Here is a 20,337-nt window from a genome sequence, read left to right as displayed (position 1 = left end):
GTTACCGGCAAGAAGCTCCAGTGTGAGCTGATTCAAGATTTTCTGGAAATGGTCTTTCAGTGAAGATTGTTTTGATCCAGGAGAAGTTTGATTGAACCAATCTGCTGCTGCTTCTTTTTTTTTTTGTTGTTGTTGTTGTGCGAGAAGAGGAGGATTACTGTTAGTCTTGAAGCTTTGCTGTCAGACCGATGCACGTCAGGACAAAACAAAGCTGAAAAAGAAGTATGTGAAAGTCTACTCATGTAGTAGTAAATATTTCATGAAGGAGTGGAATGTAAGTTGTCATAATTCTGGCACCGCTGAGCTGGAGGACTCTCCAGTGAGCCGTATCTTTTCCTGCAGCAGTTTGTTACATGTCATATCTGTGCGATGAATTGCATAACCGGCGCTCCTGATTGTGAGCGTTACATAAATTGAATTGTATAGGCGAAGGAGTCGCCCCTGCCACGGATACTTCAGTCAGACACGACTTTTGACCATTGTGTCGCGGCCACGCTCGGTCTCATCTCTTTGTGAAACTGTAATTTTATACTGTACACAGTTTTAAAGCTGCGGGTTGTGGAGAGCAAACACAAGTTCTCATTCTTTGGCATGATGCCCGCCCAGCCTTTTATCCACAAGAGATTTCCTTAGAGAGAGGATGAGAGGACAGAATGTCTCGGTATCGTGTTACTGAATGCCAAACAGAGAGGAATTCCTTGCTCATGTTACTTGCTCCCAGTGGTCCAACCTGCGGCTGTGGGACACAGGAGGACCTGGCAGCGCTCGCTCGATGGGCCGCAGTTGAATAATACAGGCCTGATATTATCCACCTGGGAGGGAAGCCTGGCTGAGTAGAAAGCCTGCAGCCCCCGCTGATACAGGTGGGAACGGAGCAGAGCGACTCCTGGCAGCGTGTTGACTTAACTACAGACAGGGAGTAAACACTGGACTTTTTTTTTTTTTTTTTTTTGTCATCCAAGGACGCGGGGAGTTGTTAATATTTATTCAGTTGCTGGTCAGCCTGAAGACCAAAGTCACTTTTTCATTGATTTGTGACACAGAAGTGAAGCAGCAGCAGCACGGGTGAGTCACGGATCAACAGTTATGGAAAGGAGAGGAGGAAAAAAAAAAAAAAAAAGCCAAACCCAAACCCTGCTGATAGCAGTATCTTCATCGAGAGGATATATTCGCTGTAATTACGCACTATTGTGTGATGAATGACCTGAGTTCAGGTTACCGCTCGCAGTGTGTCAGGCGCAGACAGGGGCTGGAACTGAGACCACAGATGTGTGATGGGAGAGTTGTTTTCTCTGCCTGTGTGCTCAGCTTAACCCCTCTCGGATTAGATGGTAATGCTGCTGCAATAATTCAGAGCTTGTGAAGCTTGTTAAACTAATAAGGTGTTTGAGGACATTGTCAAAGGGACGGTCATCAGAAGAAGCGGTGAGATTGTTTTTTTTTTTTTTTTCCTACAGTTTTATAGGCGTTAATCCATTTCAATCACCACGTCATGCTGTGATGCCTAATTCTCAGAACCACAATGTAGTTTTTTTTTTTTTTGCAAAGTGATTTTAAAAAATGCAAAAACTGACTTGAATTTGTAGATATCAAGGTGATATGTTGAAACTAATTTCACTCTTGTATGAGTGTTATGTATTAGTTAGGAGTTCACATTCAGCTCCATTTGATCTCAATCAGAATGATAGCATGATAACATATAAACAGTGTCAATTCCACATTTTTCCTGAGTTTTAGACCATCTTGATGAAAACTGAGACACTGTCTGCTTCAGTATTTTTTCACCAGACATGAGATTTCTGTAGCGTTCAGCACATGTTGGTGCCTTGATGTGAGTGTAATTTTCTCTTTATTATCACAATGTTCACACACACTGTTTCATCAGTCTATGCATGTAACAGGACTAAATCTTTAAGTGTCTTTGTCGTGGTGTAACTGAGTGGGAGTGTTATTGATTTATCTCTAATCGTGCTGCCTCCGCGATGCTCGCTCATTATATGGAGACTCCTTAACTTGACCTCCGATATTTTAGAACACAGCAGCTTCTTTTTCTCTTTTTTCTAACAGTTGACTGTCTTTCTGAATGTGATTTCACATCAGGGTCAGGTTTTGGTGTTTGGTTTGCACTCCGACCGCTCCTCATCAATGTGTAGAGACAGATGAACATTAAGGCCCAATTTGCATGCTTTCAAGTGAAAACAGAAAGTTTCGTTGTGTTTTGGGTATCCATTTACACAACGGTGATACTCAGAGACACTGAAAATGAAAACTTTTGGAATGTGCTCAGGCTCCATTTCCGTGTGGACAGCAGAAATGCTGCTACTGCGCATGCACACCAAAGCCATAGTAAATAGTTCTTCTGCATATTGGCGAGCAGATGGACAACAACAACAACAACTGCGTTCTCCAGAGTGTCATAACTCCCAGCTCATATTCTCCTGGGACTTGGTAGTTTTATCGTTGACTCACCTGTAACATCAGTCCAACAAGGTCGTCTGTCCATGTTAATGTCCGTTTGCTCCCATAAAGCTGATAGCTTATTGTTCTCTGCATTCATGTGGTTTCATTACAGAAACAACCAACAGCACCTACTAGTGGCCCAAAGGGAAAACTACATCGTTTTCAGAGTTTCTGCCATTCCCTGTGAATGTGAATATTATTCAGAATGTTCCTGTGTAAGCGCACTTTTTTTTCTGAAATGAAAACACGAAAAGGATGCGTTTCCACTTGACACTTCTTGCAAATACATTCTCAGACTGTCTCAGTCCGACTTTAAGGTGACGTTTAAAGTACAGTTTTATTTGGACATTTTTGTTTTGCTATTCTTACTAAAACCACTGAAAGGTTTGGCTCAGCAGTTAGAAAAGTATTATTTAGCAGCCTCTTATAATCAGTCCTTTTCTTTCTGTTTATTTGTGAACCCCCACTATATTTCCTGTGCTAATGCGAAGCGGCCTGTGTGCTGTAGCACCGGTGTGTCAGACATCATGTCTCACAGAGGCGGTAAACCGCACCCAACTCGATTAGCATTAATGGACGAGCTGCAGCCTCCTGCTTCCTGTCCATCGGAGACCGTGAAGCCTGCAGACGGCTCGGCCAGACCGCTGTGTGAGCCCCGCTGCGGGGGGTCACTTCTTTCATCACAGAGACTTTCTCTGGCTTTGACTCTGTAAGAAAGACTTTGGTTGCGTTCTGCTTTTATCTTGCATCGGCTCAGTGATCATTGTAGTTTGTTGTTTTCATGATGGCGTACTTCACTCTGTGCATGCTTCTGGATTATCAGCATCAGACGCAGTCAGACTCAAGTCTGCACAGTCTGTTGCTTCACTCGATGCTCTTCTGGATTTGTCAACATGAAAGTGAAACTGTGTATTCTTGGCAAGTTTCTCTTTTGATCTTTCCACTTAAAGCACACAATTTCTTGTATTTCAGAGATTGAAGCGAAAGAGGCGTGTGACTGGCTGCGGGCAGCAGGATTTCCCCAGTATGCTCAGCTCTTTGAAGGTAATAAAAGCACTCAATAAACTCTCACATATACTCATCAGAGGGGGGAGAGGCTGCTTAGTTAGAAGATACAGATTAATGAAGTTGCGCAACAATAAAAGGAGTCTATTATAAACCGAAAAATACAATTTTTTATTTTGGACCTGTTGTGAAACGAGTCGCTGTTCCAGCTTGAATGAGAGCCTTTCTGACATGACGGGTGAACGAGGGTACACAGTGTCATCTGGTCCGTCCCCAACACTGTACACAACACCGTGTATTCATGGCCTGCATACTGAGCCTCATTTACACAACTGGTCTGGATGAGAGGCTCTATTGGAATCCCCCAAACAACACAAAACAAGCGGAACATCGGCTGCTTTTAAAGTCTCATCTGTTTTCAAGCGCCGATTACTTGACAAGCACGTCGTCTGTGCTCCAACACAGAAGTCATGGGAAGAAACTGGTTTTATCAGAGCTCAAAAGAGATCTACTCCCAGAGACCCTTTGTGTTGGGGCCTGATTTCGATCTGTCAAAAGACTGATAATGTTCACGATTAACACTGCTAAGATGTTTGGATTATACCGTAAAAATATTGTGCTAAAAGACTGTAATCATATCGTAAAGCCTCAAATGAACATGAGCGTCTGCTCCCTTCGAGAACAGGCTGAGTCCTGCTGAAGCCTGAATGCTCACTGCAGCTTCTGTTTTTCATAAAAAGTTAACATGAATGCGGAGGAATGCAGGATTCAGAGGATCTGGATTCAGTCTGCTCAATTACATAAGAGGAAGCCCATACCCAGAGCAAGACGTAATGCCTGCACAAGTCTGAAGGCTGTTGTCGGGGCAAACTCAGTCTGTTCCCATTAGCATCGTGTGCAAAACAAGTCTTGATGGTCTTCCAGCCTTCAGTGTACGTGTGGACAGACTGAGTGTTTCCATACCGTTCTGTTTGTCCTGTTCATGAACAGTGCACATTAACCCTTGAATTCATGTTTGGAAACTTTTCTTCTGTTTTATCCAAACCGATCAGTGTAAATGGAAGACCAGAAACTCCAACAGTTTAGATGTATAGATATTTGGTTTTCTATCATGTGTTTCCCATCCTTTGGTCGTGTTTGACGTAAACAGCATTCTGGAAATTTTCAGGTATTATGATGTGTGCACTTTAAAGGGTTACTGTTTAATTTAGAAAGTGGACATTTTTAGTAACTTCCTGAAACACTGAGCTGAAAACTTCAGGAGATCTGAATTCATGAAACTTTATCTTGAAGTATCTTGGGATGGAAAAGTACAATTCCCCATGATGAGATTGAAGGGCCCATAAAGGGTTAGTGCTGAAACATGCTGAAACATCAAGTGCTGAAACATCAAAAATAACATTTGGTTTGACATTGTCTTCCTCAGACTCCCAGTTCCCCATAGACATCACTCCTGTGAAAAGAGATCATGACTTTCTGGACAAAGACCTGGTGGAGCCTCTCTACAGGTAAACACTGTTCAACTCCCTTCACTTGAAGAGTCAGCTGTGTTCAGAACCACAGATTAATTAATTATACTATCTACACAAGGTACCATGTGTAAACCCAGGCTTAAAGCGATACGTCAACATTTTGGCAAATTGGCTCATTTAGCGCAATTCCTTAGTCATTTCAAACAGCGTACTTACTTTTTTTGTGAGGGCGAGCTGTTGTTTACTCAGAGGTGAGTCAGGGAAGGTTTTCGGGACGGACACAATGGAAGTGAATGGTATTTTTGTTCCCCCTCGTCAAACTCATCAAATACACAATCCAACAACCCCAAAACACTTTGGTGGACACGTTATAATCCGCACATTCACTACGCTGTGAAATATTAATGCAAAATTGCGAGATTAAGTTGTTTATGTGAAGATTGCTAAGACGGAACTACTTACTAAACATGGCGTCTGGGCGTAGTGATTTCAAAAGAAAAAGTAGTTCCCAGTATTTGCTTCAGTGTCGTAACGCTACAATATTATTTGTTGGTGTTCCATAGCGTAGTGAATGTGCGGATTATAACGTGTCCACCAAAGTGTTTTGGGGTTGTTGGATTTTGTATTTGATGAGTTTGATGAGGGGGAACAAAAATACCGCCCACTTCCACTGTGTCCATCCCGAAAACCTTCCCCGACTCACCTCTGAATAAACAACAGCTCGCCCTCACAAAAACAGTAAGTATGCTGTTCGAAATGAGTAAGGAATTGCGCTAAATGGGCCAATTTGCCAAAATGTTGAAGTATCCCTTTAAATCCAGGCTGAGGGAAACAAGTTAAGAAGTTTACGATGCAGGTTTCAGTGACTTGCTGTGGCGATAACTGTCAAAAGGATGAAAAAGAGCAATGAAATATAAAAGAAAAATCTTGCATGTCCATTTTATTGAAGGAAATTATCTAATAAAAAATTGGGTAACACTTTACTTGAAGCCCCCCGGCATAACACATTATAAGTACATTCATAAAGCATTATAATGCCATTATAACATGTGTAGCTGTAGTTATAAACATTCATAGATGATCACAATGCCAGGACCAAACCCTAACCCTAACCCTAACCCTAACCCTAACCTTAATCCTATGCTGTATACTGCTGTATAGTGAGTTATAAAGCATTGTGATCATGTATTAGTGTTTATAACTACTTATAATGTGTTATAAAGAGGGGCTTCAAGTAAAGTGTTACCAAAAATTGACACGATAATATTTATGATTGCCTCTTACAGTAAAATAATAGTTAATAATCTGACTAAGTCATATTTATATCATAAGACACTGCCTGTTTTTAATAAATGTTTTAACTTCAAGACCAGCTTTTCCATGTGATGTCAACTACAGTATTAATTTTATCTGAATTTTTACTATATTTGTCCGTCACTTTTCCACATGCTGTTACTGCATTATTCAGTCCATTCATCAGCTTTGTTCTATTTACTGACCGTCATTCCTTAAATGCTTTGCATTTAGATTTTAATTCTCCTCCTCTAATATGACAGCTTGAAGGAGTATTTCCTTGCTAAGTGCCCTAATAAGACATTAACAGGCACGCTGGTGTTTCCACATGACGCACCGGCATGGCAAGACCGCCCGTGCGTTTTTTTTTTTTTTCAAGCTGGGATGAAAACAGCACTTAAGCTACCACGGTAACCTTGACGACCATCCCAAGAGGGAAGCGGGAGGAGTGTGAGGGGAGCCTCACACGCCGTTCGGTATACTGTGACTCCAAACAGCCCTAAAGCAACTCATCTAAATTCCAGAGTGGCCAAGGGATGAATGGAAAACAATCGCAGACAGTTCCACCTCCGACGTGATTTTTGTCCATGACTTCCCGGCATCGCTATGGCAACATGAGGATGCCTTTAGAGTTAGTTACGCCACCGCGGTCTCGTGTGCAAAAATAAATACCGCCCCGCAGACGGCGGGTGTCTTTATAGAGATATTTCGTACACGTGAGCGCTCCAGCTGATCCCTGACTAAGCAGGCGCCTCTTTTAGCAACCGCTCTTCTTTTTTTTTTAAGGGCCTCCCGGCTCCGAAATCCTGCCCTCAGTCGTGTCCTGCTATCTCCAGAAACAATCATGGGAACATCTTGTTTTACTAACCCCTCTCATGTTGAGCGCCAGAGGAGTCGGAGCCTGAACAATACTGCTAATCGGTTCAAAAACACTGTTGGCAGCATGTGGAACTGTTAAAGCTTGTAATCATCTTACCACAAAATTGTTTCTTTGTGTTTGTAGCCAACGCTTAGTCGAGCCGAAGAGCATTTCATCCATTATGCCGTCATCTTGTCCCGATGTAGAGTTTTTAAACTCATTATATATGTTTATTTCCAGTCAACTCTGATGACAACGCCTGTCCTCAAAGCCTAATTACAGATCATATAAATCTTTCTCACAGTTTCCCAGAGGTTATCAACTGTATTTGTACTGTGTACTTCTCATAACTATAACTCCTGGATCGCTTATGATATGATAGCTTTGCGTTTATATACACGAGTCACTGCGCTGGTTTCAAGGTATAAGCGTCCATTCATAGACAAGATTTACCAGCGTCTCACACATTCATGACATGCAGTCAGAAACAATGGATGAAAAACACTTAATCACTCTACAGCTATAAAATCAAGAGAATTCAAAAATGTGCCTTTGTCTTAGTCTGCAAAATATTGGAGTTAGTATAAATCCCTTTGAGGGCTTTCTTTATATTTTTGACTTTCTGAGACTTTCATAAAGATAAAATTCTAATTGTATTTCAATGAAAGGTGATGCAAGTGTGTAAATATGTACTGTTTACTGTGCTATTTTAGTGGAAAACTACAGAACTCTGATTTACTATTCACATTGGCCAAGTGTTTAAAAATAGACACTAATTGAATATTCAAACTCCAGATGATCAGTCGTGATTTTATGAATTAATTGGATTGGAAACAATTTCATCTGCTGGCAAGCAGTGAAAGATGCAAAACGGAACAATGTTTCCAGTGTTTATATTTAATCATCTTCTGTATCATCTAAGGTGGAAGCCGATGCCAGCCGACTTTTGGTGAAGACAGGGTAGAACCTTCACAGCTTGTCGGTCCATCACTCGGCAAACAGAGAGACAGTCTCTCACGTTCGATTAAAGTCATCAACCGACCTCAAACACATGTTTTTAGACTTAGAATAGGTTGGGTGGGTGAGTGAATTGAATATATTAAAAAAGAAAACAAAAAAAAAAAAAACACTGGACCGGTCCAGCTGTGCATTAACGTCCTTGTAATGATGGTTGTTTTCCAGTGAATCGGTTTGTAATTAGATGTGCTTGACCTTAACTTCACCTTTCTTCGAACAGCAGATGGACCACAGAGCCACAAGCACTTCCATCTAACCCAAAGAGAGAGAGAACAGAGCCACCACAGCCAATTACTGCTGTTCATTAGATTGAGGATATTACGACATGGATAAAGTCCCAGTGGGCCTGCGTGTGCATCCAGAACAGAAGCTGATCAGATTAACACTTATAGCAGCAAACAGAAGGGGATCTATTTCTAGTCTTCTCATTAGGAGACCATCAGGGTTTTCTTCTCTTTGTTTTTAACCTTGGAATGTTTTTCTCTTTCCTTCAAGGCGACTTAACACTTTGAACAAGTGTGCTTCTATGAAACTTGACGTGAATCTTCCAAAGAAGAAAGTAAGTACTGCTTCTTTCAGACTTACAAATAATCATCAACATGAAGGCGGATTCAAACCTTCATACCTTGATTAAAAGACAGCACATTGTCATTGGAAAAAAAAAATGAAGACAAAAGTCACTGCCATTGTAAGAGACAGCTTTGTCTCAGCAGACTTGCCTTAAGTTCTGAATGTGCTTCCTGCAAGCACACAAATATAGCCCGGCCATGTCCTGTTAACCTACATTCAATGTTATTTAAGATCGCACCATTGTTGTATTCATGCCTATTATTACTTGTAATTTGTTCTCACGCTGGAATGTTGCCTGCTGGCACATATTAATGATTTCTTTCCTTCCTTCATCTATTTATAGAGACGTCTTCGGCTCAAAGGGGACATTTTCTCTTATTTTCACTGCCGGCTTGTTGCATAATGTTATGAATTCAGAGCAAACACATTCTGCAGCTTCTTCCTCCGACTGTACTCTGTGGCAAAGATGCTGTGTGATGTTATTTATGTTGCACTGAATAATTCTGCTGACAACACAGATAAATGGTTAGTGGAATTAAAAAAAAAAACTATACAAAGATTCTTAGTTGTTTGGTATGTTGATAGACATTTTTATTATATTTAATTGCCTTTTGTTACATATGGCAGCCTGAAAACGTGTTCCAATGCTTCAGCTTATTTTAAGTTGCATGGTTTTTCTTTGCCAGCCCACAATAAGACATCTTTGTTAGGCTTATCGCTTGCTGTAAATTAAAATCTTTCACTGCAATTTTATTTATATAGCACAAATAAGAACATTGTCGTCTCAAGGCGCTTCAACAGAGGAAAACCCAGGGATTGTCGTTCCTATTATAGGTGGTGGTGGAAAAGAAAAGCTCTTTTTAACAGACTTTAATCAGACTTTCTGCTGTTTTGGTTGGGGATAGAAAAGAGCAACAAGCTAACAAACTGACATCACACAAGAAATTGTCGTGTGACTGAATGTGTGATTGACGTTACCCGTCTTTCCTCAGAGTGAAGACTCTGATGAAGAAGACCTGTTTGCTATCAGTGACAAATGGACCTTTGAGTGGAGCAGCCGGCGTTGGTCCAGATTACAAGACATCGACTGTCTCCTGGGAAACCACTGCGAGGCTCAGAGCTCCGGGGACGGCGTTCCTCTGAGAGCCACCACCAGCAGCGAGAGCGTTCTGACGGACCTGAGCGAGCCGGAGGTTTCCTCTCTGCACAGCGAGAGCAGTGGAGGCAGCGGCCACAGAGCCCTCAGCACCGAGGACTCGGACTGCTCTCACCGAACCTGCTCGGACTCCGCAGCAATGCCAGACTCCACGTCTGTGACCATGCCTCACATCCCCAAAGAATTCTCTCAGTACGGCTCCCTGCCGGGGAAGCACGGCAAGACGAGCCGGATCCGAGCCAAAGACTTCCTGAAGCGCATGGAGACGCTGAGCTCCAGAGGAACTGTGGGAAGGAGCCGGAAGATGGTGGTCATCAGCTCCCCGGTGCTGCAGGAGGAGGCCCAGGCGCTGAAGACGCTGCGCTGCGTAGAGATCATCAACGGAGACGGCGGCACCCCGGAGCCGCCATCCAGCAAAGTCCCTCCATCCCAGTGCGGCAGTGAAGGGAGCAGCCACTCCAGCGGCAGCACCGTCAGCACGCCCAGCATGAAAGAGCGCAAACCCCACCGAGCCGACCACAAGCGCAGCGGCATGTATTTAGAGGACGTAGACATCTTTTCCAGCACTCAGATAAATAACGTCGCAGAACAAAACCGCAGAAATGAATTCTGCTCGTATGAAGACCTGGTGGTCCACATTCCCAAAGACCACAAGCCTGGAACCTTCCCAAAAGCGCTCTCCATAGAGAGCCTGTCCCCAACCAATGGAGCCTCCATTAACTGGCACACTGGCAGCATGCACTTGGACTCCCCGATCATTTCCTGTAAGAAGGAAAGCCGGCCTGCCGCTCAGTGCTGCTCCAGAGGAAGCCGCATCAGCGTGTACGACAACGTTCCCGGATCACATCTGTACGCCAGCACAGGAGACCTGATCGACCTGGAGAAGGAAGACCTGTTCCCTCATCTGGACGACATCCTGCTGCATGTCAACGGTCTTCAGCAGATCGTGGACCACTGGTCAAAAAACGTGTTACCAGGAGGAGAAGGACTGGCGCAGGTGGACAGAGAGAAGGAGGCTCCCGGCGGCCTGCAGTCGTCCAGTCAGATCACGCTGGACTTCGAGGGGAATTCTGTTACGGAGAGCCAGACCACACCGAGTGACGGGGACAGGGACAGAGTGTCGCTGGCTGAGACCGAATCCACCAGGCTCAGGGAACGGAGGGACTCAGGAGTCGGCGCTTCACTCACAAGACCCAACAGGTGAGGAGCTGAATTCAATAATCAAATACTGGAGAATGACCGGCTTTGTATAAATTTTATCTTCGGACTTAACCGCAGTACTTTCTGTTTTAGGTTGCGATGGCCCAGTTTCCAGATATCCAATCGTCTCAGTCACTCAGTGGCGTCCCTGCAGATTACAAACCAGTCAGCGGGACAACTCAGTTTGTTACAGAAGTTTTCTTTACTGCGACTCACTGCAATCATGGAAAAGTACTCCTTGTCGAACAAACAGGGCTGGACCTGGTAAGTCTTACTAAAGATTTGTATGAATGTCTCCAGTTTAGCCACTGCGACTGGTTTTCACAGACGTTCTGTTCATGTCTCCCTCAGGGCTGTGCCAAAGTTTATGAAGCGAATGAAAGTACCGGATTATAAGGATAAGAATGTGTTTGGAGTGCCGCTCATCGTACACGTGCAGCGTTCGGGACAACCCTTACCGCTTGGCCTGCAGCAGGCGCTGCGATACCTGAGGAGCCAGTGTCTGGACCAGGTCAGTTCAGTGTGACCGGCTGACATGTAAACAGTGCAACTGGAAATTTTGATCCGACTTTGGTGCCTGTGTTTTGCTTCCAGGTGGGACTGTTTCGTAAATCAGGGGTGAAGTCTCGAATCCAAGCTCTGAGGCAGATGAATGAAAGTTCTCCTGACAATGTGAACTACGAGGATCAGTCTGCGTACGACGTGGCCGACATGGTGAAGCAGTTCTTCAGGGATTTACCCGAGCCGCTGCTCACCAGCAAGCTGGGGGAGACCTTCCTCCACATCTACCAGTGTAAGTACAAGCAGATCTCAGTTCTTCTTCTTCTTCTTCTGTCGTCGGAAATCGTTCACGAACGTCGTTTCTTCACATGTTGCAGATGTGCCGAAGGACCAAAGGCTGCAGGCTGTGCAGGCTGCCATCATGCTGATGTCGGATGAAAACCGGGAGGTGCTGCAGACGCTGCTCTGCTTCCTCAGCGACGTCACTTCCTCCGTGGAGGAGAACCAGATGACGCCCATGAACATCGCCGTGTGTCTGGCTCCTTCCCTCTTCCACCTCAACATCCTGAAGAGGGACAATCTGTCTCCAAGGTAGCTGGAAGCCTATATTCTCCTGGGACTTGGTAGTTTTATAGTTGAGAGTCAGCGCCATTGTTAATGTTTATAGCGTATTGTTCGCTGCATATGTGTGAGTGATTCCATCATAACAAGCGGCCAACATGCTATCTGCATTTTCAGTGTTTCTGCCGTTCCCGTAAAAACGGACACCATTTTCAAAACATTGCATTATTGAAATGAAACGTAAAAATGATGCATTTTCACTTGTGAAATATTGTCATGTAAAGGTTTTCGAAGCGAGGCATTAAATGGACTGCAGAGTTTTCTCAGTCCGACGCGGGGTGTGATAGATTACTCTCTTTTTGGGCCACTTTTGAAAGGATATGACACTCTTTTCAGAGCTTAATGTTTTATGAGATCATGCTGTGTACTAACAAAGCAAAGCTCTCTAATTTACCATGTTGAAATTGTTGCTCAGGGGATCAAAGGCTGCTCCTGCAGAGAAGAAGAGGGGTGTCTTTTAATGGGGATGCTGACCTGAAAACTCTGCTGCCCTCATAAACATTCTGTTTTTCTTTCTTTCTTCTGATCTCCAGGGCCATGCAGAAGAAGTATGCCACTGGCAGACCAGACCAGAAGGATCTGAACGAAAACTTAGCAGCAACACAAGGACTCGCACATATGATCATCGAGTGCAATCGCCTCTTTGAGGTATTAAAAAAAAAAAAAAAAGAAAGAAATTGAAGCCTGGATGAAACACGCAATCTGTTAATATTTACCTCCAGTCTTACCACATCTTTTCGTCCGCCCGTCAGATCCCTCATGAGATGGTCAGTCAATCGCGAAACTCGTACGTCGAGGCTGACTTGCATGCACCAACAATTCACGAGCTGTGCAAGCAGCTGGAGGACGACGACGGAACGTACCAAACGCACATGGAGGGGAGGCTTCAGAACCTGCTGAAGGAGGCCCGAGAAAAGTCCAAATACTGGGTGTCGTGCAGCAGCTCCGACAACACAGAGCTCTATTATAAGAAGGTGTGTGTTTCTGTTCATATACAGTTTGTATAACCTAAGATCAGATTGTTTGTAGTCTAACAGAGAGGGTATATTCTAATAATTAATTTTTACAGATAAGAAAAACAAAGGTCCAGTCAAAAGTTTGAGATATTTCTAGTATTAGTTAAAAAAAAAAGTATGTTTCTTTCTTGTTTGAAATACTGGTTGGGCTTCCTGTCACTTGGATTACTGTATTAATGGGATGTCTCATGGAAACAAACAATTTAGCACTGCTGATGAAAACCAAACTGCTTTTAAGCTCATCTGTATTTTGTGGTCTGCCATTTCTCAATGTATTCTTCACAATATCTCCTCGATTCGCAGCGAGTCAGGCGAGTTGGCTTGCATACCAAACTCAGTAATCAATAACAGGGTCAGAGGAGCAGTCCTGTGGAGTTTTGTTCCTGTTGGTGTAAAGTTTAGCAGAAAAAAAACACATTATAATTGCCGTGAAGGTTTTCCTTCAATCTGTGGTCACCAACAGTGCTTTTGCACATTTTCCTGTCACACTTTACTCTTCCAGTCAACTTAAAAAAAAAAAATAGTATTTAATATTGCATTCATTCAGAATAGAATTTTTCTTCACTGTTTAGGAGGAATTTGGCAAAGTTAAGATAAGAGAATAAAAGATATAAGGGTGAAACTGATTTTCCCAACTCTGTGATGTTGTTGACATCTATATGAAAAATTGGGTGACTGTTGAAAGACAACCTTAAATGAAATCCACAGTACCTGCCTTTTCCATGCCCTTTATATTTGATACATTTCTCTCTAGCTTTCTTAAAATTCTCTGCCTCTTTAAGTGCTAACATCAAGTCATATAATGTGGTATGAGTCATGTTCACACGAGAATAAGAACTCGTTCTGTTGTGCACTCTTAGATTCTGATTAATGATCAAAAATGCTGCAGTAATTATGCATCAGAAAAATACACTAAGTGGTCATAATCAAACAAAGAGCTGTAAAACCAGCATGTTAGGTACTCAAGAAAGGTTGAAGAAAAAGTATGTTTTCGCAATTTTACCAAATCCTTTAAAAGCACAGCAAAACTCAAAGTCCAGCACTACTTTTCAGTCATGTGTCCTGCCAGTGTCATGAACAGACCACAGGTTGAAAAAAACAGGAAGAAATGCTTAAAATACCAACTACACGATAAAGAATGAAGGGTCAATGAGTTCAGTGATGGTATTTAGCTATCGGCTTCTACAGTTGCTCTTTCTGTTGGACTTGATATCTTTAATTATTTAACATTCATAAAACTTACGCCACCACTCGATGTGTGTCCAGGTGGGAGACGGGAACCCTCTGAGACGATGGAGAGTGAGCGTGGAGGTGGAGGCCCCGCCCTCCGTGGTGCTGAACCGTGTGCTGCGAGAGCGCCACCTGTGGGACATGGACCTGCTGCAGTGGAAAGTGTGTGAGACTCTGGACAAGCAGACGGAGGTGTTTCAGTACGTCCTGAATCGCATGCCCCCCCATCCCAGCAGGGAGTTCGTGGTCCTCAGGTCAGTGCTGATAAAACTAAACACCACCTGACTTATTTTGTCTGAGCTACAGTCTGAGTGTGTGTGTGTGTTTGTGTGTGTTTCTTCCAGGTCGTGGAGGACAGACTTGCCTAAAGGAGCCTGCTCCCTGGTGTCTGTCTCTATAGAGCACGAGGACAGTTCTCCCATCGGGGGGGTCCGAGCGATTATCCTGGAGTCCAACTACCTGCTGGAGCCCTGCGGCTCAGGAAAGTCCAGACTCACTCACATCTGCAGAGTAGACTTGAAGTAAGTCCTGCTTTCAGCCGTTCTCTCGAGAGTACATCTAATTCTCAGATATTTGTCTCTTTCTCTTGCCGGGTGTTTGTGATAGTCATTTAAAAAGTGGTGTTTGATTCCAGGGGAAGGACTCCAGACTGGTACAACAAAGCTTTTGGCCACCTCTGTGCTGCAGAAGCTGCTCGAATCCGAAACTCCTTCCAGCCTCTGATCACAGACGGTCCAGAGACGAAGATCTGAAAGCGTCTGAGCCTCTGAGGCAGAGACAGGACCCCCAAACTGAAGCACAGCTTGTCTGGAAATATTAAGCTCCTCTGTACTTGCACAATGACACAAGGGGACATCTTATAGGTGCTGAGCATAATTATCCAATGGGAAATTAATCATCCTGCCAATGTCTTCTGACATTTTAATTACCTTTTGTGTTGCTAAACCTGTATGTTAAATTTATTATCTTTAATAATAATAATAATATTGTTTTATTGTTACTTCATTCTACAATGTCTAGGACATTCGAGCTCTTTAATGCTTCTGGGAAGCTTGTGTGTGTTATTCACTTCAGATTTAAAGCTATAATTATTATGATGTACACTTAGTGTCTGTATATATTCCTGTGAATATCCTGTAAATGCAAACGGTGTATATACTGTACATATGTGAAATGATAAATAATTTGTATGTTAATTTCCTATATATTGATTGTCTCCCGGTGTCGACCCTCCTGTAACACATGTGGTACAAAAGTGTAAGCTGGTTTTACTTTGCTTCAGTATTGTCCTTTTTGAAATGGGTGTAATTTTATTAAAAACCTCCAGTTGGTTGTGAAAGGAGCGACTTAAGGTTTGACTTGATCATGCCTGCTTTAGGGTACTGTCAGGAACAAAACACATCATTTTCTAAATAAAATAAATGAAAACTGTTAAACGCTTCGATGTGCCGACCGTTAATCTCTTCAGATGGGAGCAGTGTTCGTGTGGTTAACGCTTCGAGACAGGGACTGGGTGGTCTTTCGCTGTAGAAAGTGCATGTTCTCTCCAAGTACCAAATGAATTCCACAGTTCCAAAAGAAGTTTAATTCCTTCTTTAATTTCCTTCTGAACAAAAAATTGTGTTTGAACAAACAATGACTACATGATATGTGAAATAGGGCAACACACGGAGAGAAGCAAAGTTTCTGCAGAGCTTCCAAAATTAATAACTTCTGTTTTAAACTTCTCATAATCAAAGCAAAACAGTAATGTGACCAAGTACGGCTTTCAGACGTGGAAAGTACTATTAGAAAATATTCAATTCATACATGTAATGATCCATAATTTCATGCAAATAAGGTATTAATTGTTAGCCTTTAGTACTTTCCTGTTCTAAATTCTGAACTGAGTGTGCTTTCGGTTCTTTTAATACCTTTGCACTTCAAATTATGCTTCATATTTATGACTCTTAAACAGCAAAATTATCATTCCATAAAACCTGAGGGTTAAAATGTTCATTCTCCAAAGAATTTCAATAAGTGCCGGATAAAGGGTTAATTGGTCAGTCTCAAGTAAGTGTGTGTGTGTGTGTGTGTGTGTGTGTGTGTGTGTGTGTGTGTGTGTGTGTGTGTGTGTGTGTGTGTGTGTGTGTGTGTGTTCTCGTATTTCTATCCTTGTTGGGGCCAAATGTCCCCACAAGGATAGCAAAACGTGGAACGACGTGCCTTGTGGGGACCTTTTTCCGGTCCTAAGTAGGAGAAACAGTGTTTTCTTGACCATGTTGTTGTTACTGAAAAAAGTAAAAGTGCAAAAACATTTCTTTAGGGTTAGGCTTTGTTGTGGTGTGGGTTAGGGTTAGGGTAAGGGTCAGGGTTAGGGGCTAGACATGAATGGGAGTCAATGGACGGTCCCCACAAGGATAGAAATACAAGACTGCGCGTGTGTGTGTGTGTGGAATAGCGGGCTCAAACACATGGCCCGGGGGACCAAATCCGGCCTCCAACAGGGTTCAGTCCAGTCTGTGGGATGAAACTACAAAGGGTAAAAATTCCAAAGAAAACAAGGACAAACTTCTTTATGAACTGCTGCTCCTCATTTAATCACCGGGATCACTCCGGGAATTGAACGGTGGACATGGATTGAGAAAGGAACCAATACATAAGTGATGAAGCAGTGAGAGAAAGTTGGATTAATACTGAGATGTGGCCTCTGAACTAAAATGAGTTGTATATGAATGGATGGATGTTCACGTGTGACTGGACTGACACTTTGCTCTCTGCTCTGGGTTTAGAAGGACCTCTGCTGGTCATTTGAAATCCTCAACTACTCAGATCAGTTTGAACTTTCAGTGTATTTTAAACACAAGAAATGTGGGAATATAATGGAGACTGGTTTATTTTTTTCTGGCTGTTTCTCAGAAAAAAGCATGAAAAAAAAAAATAACCTGAGCACATAAACCTGCTTGATTGTCATTTCTGTCCACTAGATGGCTCCTTCTGATCAGCAGAATCTGCTCCTTTTTTCTGTGAAAGCACAGCTTTTCCTCTTTTTCAGTTAGATTTAAATTATTTTAACAAATAAAGGTGGGAAGACATATCTATCCACAGATGTATTTAATGGGGAGATGTTAATGTTAATGGAGTGACTCCACTGACGGCTTGATCAAATTTCTTCTAATAGTTTGCAAAACACAGCACCATGTGGAATCATTTACATTTTAATGTTGTGGTGGTTTAGGAGTCATCAAAGTGTGTAAAAGGCTCATTTAGAGTGAGATTATGCAACAGCAGATCATTACATGAAAATCAACAAATCTTTGGCTGCAATCATTGAATCTGAATTTTCTTCATTTTACCCTAATGTGCTTTCAGCTTGTAAAATGTCAAATCAAACACCCTCTCTGCAATATGAAAACAGGAAGACAGGGGGAAGAGTGAGCATTCCTTCATAATAACAGCACAGAACGGCGATTGCCTCAAAGATGTTTGCAACGCTTCATTATGAAACAAAGCATCAAAAGTGTACAGTATTGGTTGTGTTTATTCTACATTTCTCGTTCCTTGGACGCCACGCAGACAGAGAGCAGCTTAATGAGGTCATGGAATGCAGGCTCAGCTCCTGGCTGTCAGTCAAGACGATGGACAGAGCTGCTGCCAAGTCATCAGTGTCACTCGCTTTTACATAACCGGCAGAACTTGGTGTCCTTCAAACGATGCTCGTGCTCCCAAATAAAAACGAAGTCACTCATAAGTCACTCAGATCTATTGGTTTCTTTATTGGTTCTATTTTTAAAAAACTCAATAAAGTGTTTCTTTCCAGAGTCAGTGATCTGCGTCAGTCTGCTTGATGCAGTTCTGAGGAGGATAAATGTTATGATCTGAAGCATCGTATGAAAAGATTGCTTTGGATGTCTGCTTAACCTTAAAAAAAAAATTACTGTGAGAGTCATTTTGCCAACTTGAATTTATTTCTAACTGGACAGCAGCAGACTTTCAAATAGATACAGAAAACTCAGATGCACAAAGAGCCTCTCTCCAAAGAAATAAACTGATGAAAGCCATACAGGCATCTGAATAGATCATAATTTGATTAACAGCAAGATGATTGATTTATTTACATCAAGTAGAAATGTAATTTTAAGAGCCATTCTGCTCATAAAGTTGAATTTATACTGTATGTTTTTCACTTCGGATTACTTCAGACTGACTCTTAGTTTCCCGTCCAAGAGTGACACATCAAGTTTTTTTGTGCAGCAGTTTAATCAGTCCATGTGTTAACTCTTCATAGAGTATTCACTAAAAATGTAAACACGTACGTCTAAAAACGGAGCATCGCTCTGGTTTCATTTAGTTAAAATCTTGTAGCTTCCAGCCATCTCCCCTCTCCTCCGGTGTCCGCCAGGGCTCTGTCCTCGGCCCCATGCCCTTCATTGACTATCTCCTCCTCCTTGGCCATATAATATAATAAATATATAATTTCTAATTTCACTGCTAAACAGATGACACTCGGCTCTATCTTTCCACCATCTGGCTTCCACTTCAACAATGCATTAACGATATTAACATGTTCGTTTCTGCACTGGCCTTGACAGTTCTGAAATAAATAAAATATATTATCCTTTCAAGACTTCAAAGCATTACAGTTGCTGTAAATAAACACCTATATATGCCATCTGTATAGAATATTCCTTTCAAATTAGTAAAGTAAATAATATCACATTTATTTCCATATTTTTTGAACATGACTTGATTAACTGATTTTCTTTGAAAAAAAAGTGGTAACTGACCATTGAGTCTGCTGTCCTTCTAAAAATGCATTATGTGCAAAAAAAGACACAAAATGGGGTTAGAGTTTGCAGAGTGCTTAATTATCAAGCATATATTTCTATATTTTCAAACTGAACTCTATATTTGGATGCAGCAGTGCTTATTTCAATGGACTTTGTTCATTTGTAAAATTACGAGAAGACAGAAATGCAGAAATTGCTAAATTTGGACACTGTCCAAATATTGAATATTTGGAAATGTATGCGATTTGTTTAAGGTGACTGCAGTCACTGTACTGTGACGAACGAATCTGTTGCCCTTGCTTTGATGCAACATGTTTTTATAATTGACTCCAGGCCTGTTGAGGCTGGTGTCTAATTACTCTGAATGATTCATGATTTAAAGCACCAACAGTGCCAACAGTATATATTATACCCAGACTGCAGTAAATTTCCTTAAATACTGCAGTTTGAGGTTTTAGCCAATTTTCAAATACTTGGGTTAAACCAAGCATGGTTAATGTGAGGTTTCAAAAAGATACTGTGTATACTGGTTTAAGATTTTTAAGCTTGCAGTTGTAATATAATCCATATACATCTTAAATTTATAGCATGTTTGTAAATGTTACTCTTATGACAATATTATATTTGATGGTTTCCTATTAACACAACTCCAAATTCTTTTCTCATGAAAAAAGTGCTCACCTAAGCTTTTAGATTTTACCAATATCTAAAAATATTTCAATACTTCATGGTAACTCATAAACAGTCCCCAGCTGGGCTACTCATCGCCGGTCCTCGAGGTGCTGGTGTCCTGCGTGTTTTAGGCCTCCTCCTGCTTCAGCACCCCTCAATCTGCTCTTCATCAAGTTTGTAAAAAAGCCCAGTAAGGAGGTGTCATTGGAATCAGGTGTGTTGCCACTGGCAGACATTGAAAAACATGCAGATCACCAGATCTCAAGGACTGGAATTGAGTACCTGTGGTTCAGGTTCCTGCTGATGGAAAATGGGAATTGTTCAGGAAAAATTCTTGTTTTGAACTCAGACAACTTTAAGCACAGGATTTCCACATGACTGCAGCAGAGTGCTACCATATACAAGCTTAAATGTGCTTTTTTCTTTAGGTGATGTTTTTGTAAATTGAACACACAGCTGTGCCATATTGTGACTAGCTAAGTTTGTCATTTGATTT

The 20,337-nt window shown here is 42.1% G+C and overlaps 1 protein-coding gene across 5 annotated transcripts in view; it reads left to right on the top strand.

Moving 5' to 3' along the window:
- stard13b (StAR related lipid transfer domain containing 13b) overlaps positions 1-15,833 on the top strand; it is a 68,459-nt gene extending 52,626 nt beyond the window's left edge. For 4 of the 5 annotated variants that reach the window (XM_030109336.1, XM_030109338.1, XM_030109337.1 and 1 more), the window contains 13 exons: positions 3,433-3,504; positions 4,892-4,973; positions 8,602-8,665; positions 9,669-11,032; positions 11,126-11,296; positions 11,384-11,543; positions 11,627-11,825; positions 11,911-12,124; positions 12,688-12,802; positions 12,907-13,128; positions 14,437-14,654; positions 14,745-14,921; positions 15,035-15,833. In XM_030109336.1, coding sequence (XP_029965196.1) covers positions 3,433-3,504; positions 4,892-4,973; positions 8,602-8,665; positions 9,669-11,032; positions 11,126-11,296; positions 11,384-11,543; positions 11,627-11,825; positions 11,911-12,124; positions 12,688-12,802; positions 12,907-13,128; positions 14,437-14,654; positions 14,745-14,921; positions 15,035-15,152 — 3,176 coding nt within the window. In that variant the 3' untranslated portion in view covers positions 15,153-15,833. Of the gene's footprint in view, positions 1-979; positions 1,426-3,432; positions 3,505-4,891; positions 4,974-8,601; positions 8,666-9,668; positions 11,033-11,125; positions 11,297-11,383; positions 11,544-11,626; positions 11,826-11,910; positions 12,125-12,687; positions 12,803-12,906; positions 13,129-14,436; positions 14,655-14,744; positions 14,922-15,034 lie in introns of those variants that run through there. The other variant, XM_030109341.1, reaches the window with a different exon arrangement.
- The last annotated feature ends 4,504 nt before the right edge of the window (positions 15,834-20,337 follow it).

The sequence above is a fragment of the Salarias fasciatus genome, chromosome 14 (assembly GCF_902148845.1).
Source record: "Salarias fasciatus chromosome 14, fSalaFa1.1, whole genome shotgun sequence".
NCBI classification, from domain to species: Eukaryota; Metazoa; Chordata; class Actinopteri; order Blenniiformes; family Blenniidae; genus Salarias; species Salarias fasciatus.
The sequence above is the reverse complement of the archived record's forward strand: the minus strand, read 5'-3'. Positions and strand labels throughout refer to the sequence as shown.